Source organism: Dendroctonus ponderosae, unplaced genomic scaffold (genome assembly GCF_020466585.1).
Source record: "Dendroctonus ponderosae isolate FM_Combo_2020 unplaced genomic scaffold, Dpon_F_20191213v2 Dpon_F_20191213_1, whole genome shotgun sequence".
In the NCBI taxonomy this organism is placed as follows: domain Eukaryota; kingdom Metazoa; phylum Arthropoda; class Insecta; order Coleoptera; family Curculionidae; genus Dendroctonus; species Dendroctonus ponderosae.
The window spans coordinates 45388981-45399253 of record NW_026017110.1 but is presented as its reverse complement, the minus strand read 5'-3'; the positions used below and the strand labels follow the sequence as shown (position 1 = coordinate 45399253).

Sequence of the window (10273 nt, the reverse complement as noted above, 5' to 3'; positions counted from 1 at the left end):
AACGAAGAAAGAAACATACCACAGTTTAACCCGGAATACCTAAAAGGAGGTTCTTCACTTTTGAAACAAAAAAAAATCGTATTTGAACCACAAAAGACTAATTATAAAACGCTTGAGAGTAAAGAATAAAACGCGTTTTAATAGATTTTTTCAACAGTTTAGTTTTCAAAAGAGACGCAGGCAGAAATAACATTTTTACCTTGAAATATAATGAATCCTTCACTCTTTGAACTCCAAAAACCTTTTATTTAGAATTTCCAGCCTCTTAATTTTAAATTAATGAGAGCCAAGGAAAAAACCCGCATTTACCAAATAGATTGACTCTTTCCATCTGGCATCTTCAGTGTTTAAGCCAGGAAAAAATCGACATTTAGAATGTGAAACCCTTAATTTAAAACGTTTCCAAACTGAGACAAGAGCGGGATTTTAGCGACTAAATGGAATCTTTCAGTGTATTATTTCGCAAAAGCGAGTCAGGCAGAAACCACAGGTTTTCCTGTCGCTAAAACTGGACATTTGGTGCCTGAAGAAGAGAACTCAATTGAGAGGTTTGCACATCGAAGGTAATTTTTTTTATTTAAATTTAGTCGTTTTAATCAGAATCATGCCTTATATTATTGAACAAATATACAATTATTAACATTGCGAAAAAACATCAAAATGCTATTTATAATCACTACAAAAATAGAAGCAATGTAAAAACCACATATTGGGTCTCAAATCGTCTGATCATAATTTAAACTTTCTCTTGTTTCAAACATTTCATCGGGATACCTTTGGCGCTATTTTGGCTTTTCAAAGTAAACTATTTAAAGCATACATTAATCACACAAATTAAGTCAAATTGGAGATTTTACAATCCTGAATAAAGTTCTAATACTGAATTTCCTGATCGAATCAAGAGGAGTTTCCAGTGAAAGTGTTCCGCGTGGTTTCGGTAATATCTTCTTTGTTTAAAATCTCGGTGGCAGGTATTTAAAGAAAGTGAAACGGACCCGTACATTGCGCCGTTACGCGAGTTCTCTTCCATCTGAAGGTGAAGGTCGAACGAACAATGCATCTTTAATTAGGTATCACGCGTATGCGGTTTATTTATCAGCAGCCCTCTTATTCCCTGCATTGAGCAACATTCATCAAATGCTCTTGATTTACCACATTGAGGGAAAACCTCACCTACAGGTTTGTTGCAGAAATGTTGTCAAGATGCTTTCAAATAGTTACCCTTGTTACCTTGGCTGTGATACACCATTGTACCTGTGCAAATGTGCTGATGATTACTATGGGCGGTACCAAGTCTCACAAAATTCCTTTCTGGGAATTGGCGAGAGGACTGATACCTAGGGGTCACAACATCACATTTATTAACGCCTTTCCTAGCGATTTCTACCTGGAAGGTATTCGTACTAACTAGCGAAGCTATTTTAAGTACAGCTTGCTAAATTTGATTGCTTTTCAGGTCTTGAGGAAATTACTCCTAGCAGCTATGTGGTCTATGTTAGAAACTTCACCAATTGGGATTTGGTGGGCGCCAGAATTAAAGGCGAAGAACCGGTACCTTTTGTAGATATGATCAAATTTGGATACGAGGTAGTTGCCACAGCTCTAAAAGGGTTTGTAAAGGACTTAAACGGCAGAATTTTGCAGGCCTGCGACGTTCTACTCTCGGATCCTGAGACCAAAGAATTTCTGCGATCTGGGCTAAAATTTGACCTTCTGGTGCTGGACGGGGCATATCCCGAATGCGCCATGGGCTTTGTCCACTTCTATGGTGCCCCTTTCATCTATATCAACACAGTGGGAATGTACATGGGATCATTATCCACAGCAGGGAATCCCACTCTATACTCCGTCACCCCGTTTCTGGCCAGACCTTTTAGTGATACCATGAACTTTATACAGCGGGTACTTAAAACGAGAACTAGCAATACCTTTGGATTTGATATAGTAATCGGAATTTCAGGTGCAAAACTTTGGATTCTACATGGTAGCCAATATAATGCATTCAGTGATGACCAGAGGGAAACTGCAGGATATAGTGCGACAATACTTTGGTCCGGATGTGCCAGGAATTTACGACATGTCCCGGAATGTGAGCTTCATTTTGCAAAATGGACATCCAGTGCTTACATATCCAAGACCATTTCTACCCAATGTTGCCGAAATTGCTTGCTTACACTGCAAGCCTGCGAAAAAACTACCGGAGGTAAAGCCTGCTTGAATTAATACGTTTGGGGATTGCAACGTGTTCATTTCTTGAGTTTAGAAAATTTAAATCATTACATATCATCTTAAATTAGTGACTTCAGTGCTTAGCCGGTCTAAGTCGATTGTGGGCTACTAGAAATTTTCCAAAATTAAGGAAAAAACTGAAAGTAAATGACGAATGGAGATGAAAATTGGACACAAATAATGGGTTATGCAAATTCGCAATTCCATTATTTTCAATTTAACTTACACTTAACACTTAACCTATATTATAATATAGCTTAATTTCTAAAGATAACTGTATTATTTTCTTTCTTGGGCTCCAGTCATAGTGTGAAACAATTTGTATATCATTTATTTCGTTACCTCTCGGCGAGACAACAGCGCCATCATCAGATTTTAAAATTCATGCATACTCATAATTGGTAAAAAAATTTTTGATTCACACTGTGACTAGAGCCCAAGAAAAAAAAAGTTAACAATTACACCCAGCCAAGAAAATAAATCCAAATTCCAACGATAATACAACGTTTATTTGATTAATTTGTTAATAATTATCTTCTTATTATCAGGACCAAGCGTGATAATTCAAGTTCAAAATAAACACCTTACAAAAAATTGCCTTATCAACAATTTTTCTCAGTGGGTTTTCGTGCAAAAATGTTGTTTTCCAAAGCTCTTTTCCGCAAGTTAACAAGAAACCTTATGACTTTGCGACTATTGTCACGCAGACTCAGTTGGAGGTATTTCGGGCTTGCCAAGAATACAGTTGATTTGTTCATGATGCCTTATTCTGCCTCAATATTTAAAAAGCAAATGTTGATGTATTCTGTAAATAATAATATGTGATGTAAACCATTGGAACTTTTGAGGTGTGTCAACCTTAGGCACTCCCGGGACCTGTTTCCAGCCTACTAGCTCTCATAGGCTCGGTTTAGCCTATGAGAAAAAAACTAATAAATTTGAACATATTTACTACCAGACTAGGATTACACCTCCTTTCTGCTACATAATCTATGGGTACCTTAAAGACTAACATCATTTTAATTGATATACTTAATCTAATTTAACCTAATCCTAACTGAACCTAATACATCCTCTCTCCTTGCAACCTCCTGCAAACTAACTTATACCTATTTAGTCATTTCAGTCATGTTCCTCAATTGGGTGCAGGAACTAGTCATCGTTTTTGGTCCACATCTTCTTTTTACGCTGTGTTCGCAGGGAGAGTCCCCCAAAACGTTTTAATGCAAGAAACCTTGAGGGTGGGATTCTTGTTTTGCCGGGTCTATGAACTTTGATGTTAACTTCCTGATATGGCCTAGCATGTGCATCTGAATGTGCTGTTTTTGACATAGGATGAAGCCTTTGCTGCTATTCTCCAGATTATGTTTTGTAGGTTTGTTTTGTTGAGCTGCCAACTTCTGTTTCTGCGTGATGCTGGCCGTGGATCGGGCAGGCGATCCATAGGTCAGCACCAGGCATATCAGCTATTTGTAATGTCTCACCCTGGTTTCCAGGAGGAGCTTACCTGTCGGCATTGGATAGTAGGCATGGCGCGGGTACCTTGTTTTAGCAACTGTGGCTAACAACTGGTCGTATCATACTAGACGTTTACCACAAATAAGCCTGCTAGTAACCTTTGTCCTCGGAGTTCTAGTAGGCTTTGAAGTGGTTGCCTTCCTTCTGCGAAAACTATGGCTTGCGTCTTCTCCAAGCTCAATCATTTTCCAAGCCCTGCTCAGTTTGGCTTTCATTCCGGGATATTTTCGAATCACAGTGAGTGCTACATCATCTGCATAGACATAGTACTCCGTTTCTTTTGTCGTTGGATTATTTCCATACGTTATGATAATTGACATCTCATCAGCGGCTTTGACTTGGAAGCTGCGTCCTGGCAAGTAGCTGCGCATTAGCTGGATTTGGTACTCAAGAAACTCTGCCTTGATCGTCTTGGCAGTTAGGTCCTGGTGCCAAAGCCTGTCAAACGACTAAGCTATGTCCAAAACGACTACTTGAGATTGCGTCGGCGGTTTAACTGCTGCAGGATTTTTGTTGCTGGCCTGGTGGTGAGAGTGTTTGTGTCGCGTCCCGGTCTTAATCCATGTTGCTCAGCCAGCTACACTTGCTTGTCTTCTATTCTATACTACAGACGGTTCAGGATACACCTCACCTTGCTGATGTGGACAGTAGACTGATGCGCCGTGCCGACTTGAGGACGTGAGAAGCATTTCTTGCCTTTTCTGCCTTTTTTGGGTACCAATACCATTATTGCTTCCTTCCAGAAGGTCTAAGATTCCATTTGCGACCGTGGTAAGGTCCACAATAGCTGTTTGCCATAGCTTTCTGAGGACTTCGTTTGTGATTCCATCGTGTCCAGGGGTGCATTTTTCTCTTGGCCCCCTTAATGATGCCCCGGATGATCTCGTTCTATTCTTCTGGGTCTGGTGGCCTGCCCGTTTCGGACATGAGCGGCTACCAGCTCATTGACTATCTTCTCTTGTTCTGGGTGATCAACTGGGTTTTCTCGAAACTAGAGGTCTAGGTGGGTGACAAAGACCTCAGATTTTTCCTAGGGATACATATTGGTGATGTCGGATTCTTGGATTGATGGACTTCGCTTCCATGGTCCTGTTGTGAGGCACCTTACGAGCTTCCAGAGTCCTCTTATTAAATCATCAGGCTCTATCTCGTCGATGTGATTTTCTCAGAGTTGCGATCGAAGTATTCCCATGTCTTCCATGATCGTATTGTGGAAGCGGTTAGCTTTCTTTTTCAGGTGTGGGTCTTGCGTTCACATAGCGCTGTGTCTTATGCGGTTTCATCCTTGATTTTGGCTTTTAACCAGGGAATAATTTTCGCCATTTGGGCTGTCGGAACTGCGGAAAGCCTTCGAACATCCTCGAGTCTCAACGTAGCGTTTGGACTGACGCCTATGGACCCGACTCTGATCTCCAACGTTTCCATCTGGACGTAACTATGGATTCCGCCAGACATGTCGACCGTTTTACGATCTCGTGGTGCTGTATAGACCTTTACACTGCGACTAGTGCGCTTCCGCCCTCTACTTGGTCTATCATCTCTGTGTATTTTGTGGCTCGGAAGTGTGAACCTTCCTCCAGGTTTCAGTACCCTTTCCTGGTTAGGAACACGTACACATAATGTCGTTCCAAGAAGTTTTGGAGCTCTGTCTTCTTGCCCTTGACTCCATTGACATTCCAGGACCTGAATCACAAAGATTTGGGTATTTGCAGCCCCGACATGGCTGCTCATGAGTGCAGTAAATTACTAATTAAATCTGCGCCCTGAACGTCTGCATCTGGGCTTGCATAGCTGGCGCCAGTTGTGCATGGTTCCTTTTACCCACCGGTGGACGTCGAGTGCAGGTTTTTCTTTGCTGCTGCATTGTAGCTTCCGGTTTCAAATTAGCAATACCGAAACATGCACGTTATCTTACCAATGTATTTACACAGGCGCGGAAACTGGTTGCTGCCACCATTTATTGCTCTTAGCCATGTCCCACATTATTGAGTTCCAACATGGGAAAATATTGGAACAATGCAAAGCTTTCGGCATCATCAGAGCCGTCATGAGCTTATGAAGTAAGCAATTGTAGAATGTAAGTAAGTGCGCCTCGAAGTCTGCACTACCTTACATTATAAACTTATGACGGCGCTGATGGTGCCGAAAGCTTTTCATTGATCAATCATATGTAAGTTTATTTTACTTAAACTCACATTAGCGAAATTCACAGTTTACAGGTCGTTTGGTTGTCTGAAAATTTTGAGGATTACAACTAATAAACTCTTGGCTCCCGATCAGGTCTAGAAATAAGTAACACTTTTTATTAATTTGTCTTCTTTATTGTATTACTGCTGGTATTTGACCATACTGTCAACGACTTGTTTATAAAGGATTACTATAGGTTTTCATTCTCAGCTTGAATGACACACCACAGGAATATTACTTACGGTTGTCTGAGTTGTTTGCAATTATCCAAGTACTCGTGGTAGGCCAAATATATCCAATACCCGTTGTTGTATGTTTGAAAGCCGAACACTTTTTGGTAGTCTAATATCTGCATGAACTCCTGGAGCCAATCGTCTAGTGTCTTTAGCTCTTTGCTGACGTAAGTTCTATCACATTCTGCTATGTTACTGGGACATTCGAGGAAAACGGGCACATTGATAATCCACGAATTTATTTACAAAATTGGAGTTCCATACTCAATGCAATCGAAAGTACCATAGATGGTCGACTTACAATTTTATTCGTTGCCTACCCGGAAAACGAAAATATGACACGAAAATTAACACCAAACCGGAATAGACGGAGAAGGAGAAAGACACAGATTTTAATGCTTTGTGCATCCAGAAAAATCAGATGCGAGAGTAAATGTTAAAGAAGATAAAGTTGTTGAATAGAACATCAAAATATTTGATTTCCACAAAAACATAAAACATTTGTCTGCCGTCTCCCCTTTAATCAAAAGTGCGTCAAGAGAGAACGCGCCATTGTAAGCATTAAAAATATTTAAAAGTACTATTAATGTCAAACCAAACAAAAATTAAGATCAATTAAAAAATTAGTCGAAGGACAAACAATTTTTGGTTATAGTACTTCACAGCAAGCCTCTGAAAATGCAAAGTTCCTCTAGAAATTTGACCCTATTGTTCCACTGCGATCTAAGTGAGTTTTGTTTAACTAGTTGCTTCAGCTCAGCAGTGTCAGGAATTATGTTCAACAAACAAAATTGCAAAAAGACCACTTCAAGGATAGAAGGCTAAAAAAAAGGTGAAAAGAAAATCAGTACAAAATTGCCTGCTATACTCTTCCATGCATCTCCCTAATGCTCAGATGATTAGTCGAATAGAAAAGCAACTATGAGAATCAGGACATATCACAAATGGCTATTCGTCTATTGCCAACCGCTAACAGTAAAATTTGCCAAATCCCCTGAATAAATTGTGACATAATTGTGATGAAAATGTGATAGCAATTATTAGTGATTCAAAGGCAGTGGGGCACAAGAGACATAGTATCTAACACGTCCAAATGTTTAAAGCTCACCATTTAATTACATATGTACTAATTGTTCTAGACAAAACTTAGTTCTTAGTAATAGCTGCAAAATATGATTATTTCCATTGCTCAATAATTGTTGAACTTAACTAATGTTCTGTATTAGAAACTAGTTTCCAAGTCTCTTAATGAATCAGTTAACATGATTCTTAATGTTATCGTTATTTATGAAAAATAATTGCAAGTAATTATAAGGTTAAAGTTTCCAAAATTTATTATGTTACTGAGGTTCTGAGGTTACCAACTTCCACTATTTGAAGTTGGCGTGTCAGGTGCAAATGACGATTTTACGTTAAAAATTGCATTAACAAATGTTTTAAACAATGGAATAATTATTATTGTAGTTCAGTTCCACCCTGTTGCATCTAAAGGTTGTATTAGCATAACAATCGGGGCAACAAAATTATGCTATCTAGTCGAGATACTTTGGCTACTGGGACGTTTAGAACAATTGATTTAATTTGCAAATTTTTCATAACTTTTACATAAGAACATTATTAGCTATGAAAGAGCCAGATATTCAACAAGATAGTTATCAATAACTGTCAGTACTTTTCTCAAATCTTATCGTTTTCAAATCTCTTCCAGCACTTGGAAAACTTTATTGAAGGTGCAGGAGACGCAGGGTTCATTTACTTCAGCATGGGATCGTCGGTAAAAGCTAGTAACTTTCCGGATTACTTCCGAGCCTTGTTGATGATCGTCTTTCGCAATTTGCCTCAAAGGGTACTCTGGAAATATGAAGGGGATGACCTCATTGACCTGCCTAGCAATGTCCTGTTGGGCAAATGGCTTCCCCAGCAGGACGTCTTGGGTTAGTAACAAGCAAAATCGGACTGCAGAAAACCCCAAGTTGGAACATTTTTAGGTCATCCTAAGCTGAAGGCATTTGTGACCCATGGAGGACTTCTCAGCATGTTTGAAACTGTCTATCATGGCGTGCCAGTGGTGTCTTTGCCAGTATTTTGCGATCACGATTCCAATGCTGCCAAAGCCGAAGCTGATGGGTATGCGATTAAGCTTGATCTTTTTACCATCACCCCTGAGGGTCTGCTAAGAGCTATCAAAACTGTGATTCGTGATCCCAGATACAAAACGCAGGTGAGTTCAACATACTTACTGATACTAGAATGATTTAACGCATCCGCTTTATAGGTGAAGCACCGCCAGAAGCTGCTGTTGGACCAATCGGAGATTCCTCTGGAGAAAGCAGTGTACTGGACCGAGTACGTGCTGAGACACAAGGGAGCGGTGCATTTGCAGTCTCCTAGTCGACATATGGGAGTGATAGACTACTATTCGTTAGATGTAGTGGTGTTTTTAGCCCTAGTTTTAATAGGGATCTACTACACGACGAAGAAGCTCTTAAGGCTAATGCGCATTTTGCCCAAGGATGAAGTGAGCATAGATTTGCCAAGGAAGAGTATTAAAGTTGAGTGATTTGGGATGTACAAATTAAATTATTTAAATGGTATTAAGAGTTTTATTACTATTTCAAATGATTGGATTTGTTGAAGACGTTTCGAATAACGAATTGAAACGAAAATTGAATTGTGCACACAAAGTTTGATCTTCAAGTGCCTTCTCCGTTTTGAAGTTTGGCAATTATCATTGCAGGTTTTGCAGGCATCTGTAAAGTCGCTGTTCTAAACTAGATGGATGTGCATTGATACGATTCTCTTAGGTTTGTCAGCCAAGATATGCGTCGGCGACCAGCTCTTCTCTTTCTTTGGATTCTGCTGCTGCATAATATAATAAGCTGCACCAGTTGATTGGTAAGCAGCACCACCTTCTCCCCTCTCATGACGCGGCCCAAGTACCACAGTTTTCGCCGTTTGATGGAAAGTATCACTTCTGCTTCCTTATCCATTATTCGCATGACTTCAACGTTCGTTACTTTGTCCATTCACGAGACTCCACGCAAACTTCGATAAACCCACACTTCAAAGGCCTCTATTTTCTTTGTATTGACATTTTTGAGGGTCCACGTCTCCATTCCATAGAGGAGTACAAAGAAAACATAGCATCTAACCAGTCGCATCTTGAGTTTTAGAGAGAATGTTCTTCATGTTGATGAAAACGGCTCGTGCTCGTTCAACTCGTATTCCGACTTCCTGAGTGAAGTCATGGTTGTTAGTGACGCTCATTCCCAGGTGCTCATACTAGGTGTACTCGTTATATGGGACTTCCATGTACGTGGATGCTACCGCTCACCCTCCGTTCTTGTAAGATAATCATAAATTTCGTTTCCTTAACACCCTTAACTACCTTGGTTAAAATTTAATTTAAGCTCTTGATTACTTTTGATGAAGAATTGTGCACTGAAGGATTCTCTTTTCAAATCACAAACATTTTTTGCAGCCAAATGCCCAACAAAATAATTTGCTAACAGTAACCATGTTGCTCATATACAGGGTGATTCAAAATTGGCGTAATTCCTCTAGAGGTGTTGTCTGGCGCTGTTATAGGAGTACAGAAGAAATAGTAAAAGAAATTAATTGTTATTAAAAACTGAGAATTTTGCAAAAAACTATATCAGAAATACGGCAGCAATGTTTTTCAAGGTAATCTGCCTAATTAACATTGCGCAAATACCTGTTGCTTCGTAATTATTTAAAACTCCGGTAACCATGGGGAGGGTCAATAAGATAGACAAGAGTAAACGGTCATTTCAAAAAATTCGTTGACTGCGCAACGTACTTTCGACATGTCAACCTGTTCTCATAACTTCGAATTCTGCGGGGTTTGGTGTTTACATAAATAATCCACACAACACCAAACATTTGAATGGTTAACTGCAAACAAGCTAGTGCCTGTGTAATCTCCTTATTATCCACTCGTGCTCCATTGCTCCGTTAATTAACTCGTGCTCCATTTGTATCTTCTTGTGCTGTGTGTATCGTACAAACGCCTTTCCTCGGTATTTACTTGATGCTTGGGAAAGTGTCAGTTATTGTGCTCTGAGTGCCCCTGGAAGGCCCTGATT

At 39.8% G+C, this 10273-nt stretch overlaps 1 protein-coding gene across 3 annotated transcripts in view; it reads left to right on the top strand.

Moving 5' to 3' along the window:
- Positions 1 to 8761, top strand: part of LOC109535306 (UDP-glucosyltransferase 2) — an 18063-nt gene extending 9302 nt beyond the window's left edge. For 2 of the 3 annotated variants that reach the window (XM_048667501.1, XM_048667504.1), the window contains 7 exons: positions 1191 to 1394; positions 1457 to 1587; positions 1645 to 1902; positions 1961 to 2203; positions 7876 to 8101; positions 8156 to 8388; positions 8443 to 8761. In XM_048667501.1, coding sequence (XP_048523458.1) covers positions 1193 to 1394; positions 1457 to 1587; positions 1645 to 1902; positions 1961 to 2203; positions 7876 to 8101; positions 8156 to 8388; positions 8443 to 8727 — 1578 coding nt within the window. In that variant the 5' untranslated portion in view covers positions 1191 to 1192 and the 3' untranslated portion in view covers positions 8728 to 8761. Of the gene's footprint in view, positions 1 to 469; positions 564 to 1190; positions 1395 to 1456; positions 1588 to 1644; positions 1903 to 1960; positions 2204 to 7875; positions 8102 to 8155; positions 8389 to 8442 lie in introns of those variants that run through there. The other variant, XM_019901192.2, reaches the window with a different exon arrangement.
- Positions 8762 to 10273: the final 1512 nt, after the last annotated feature.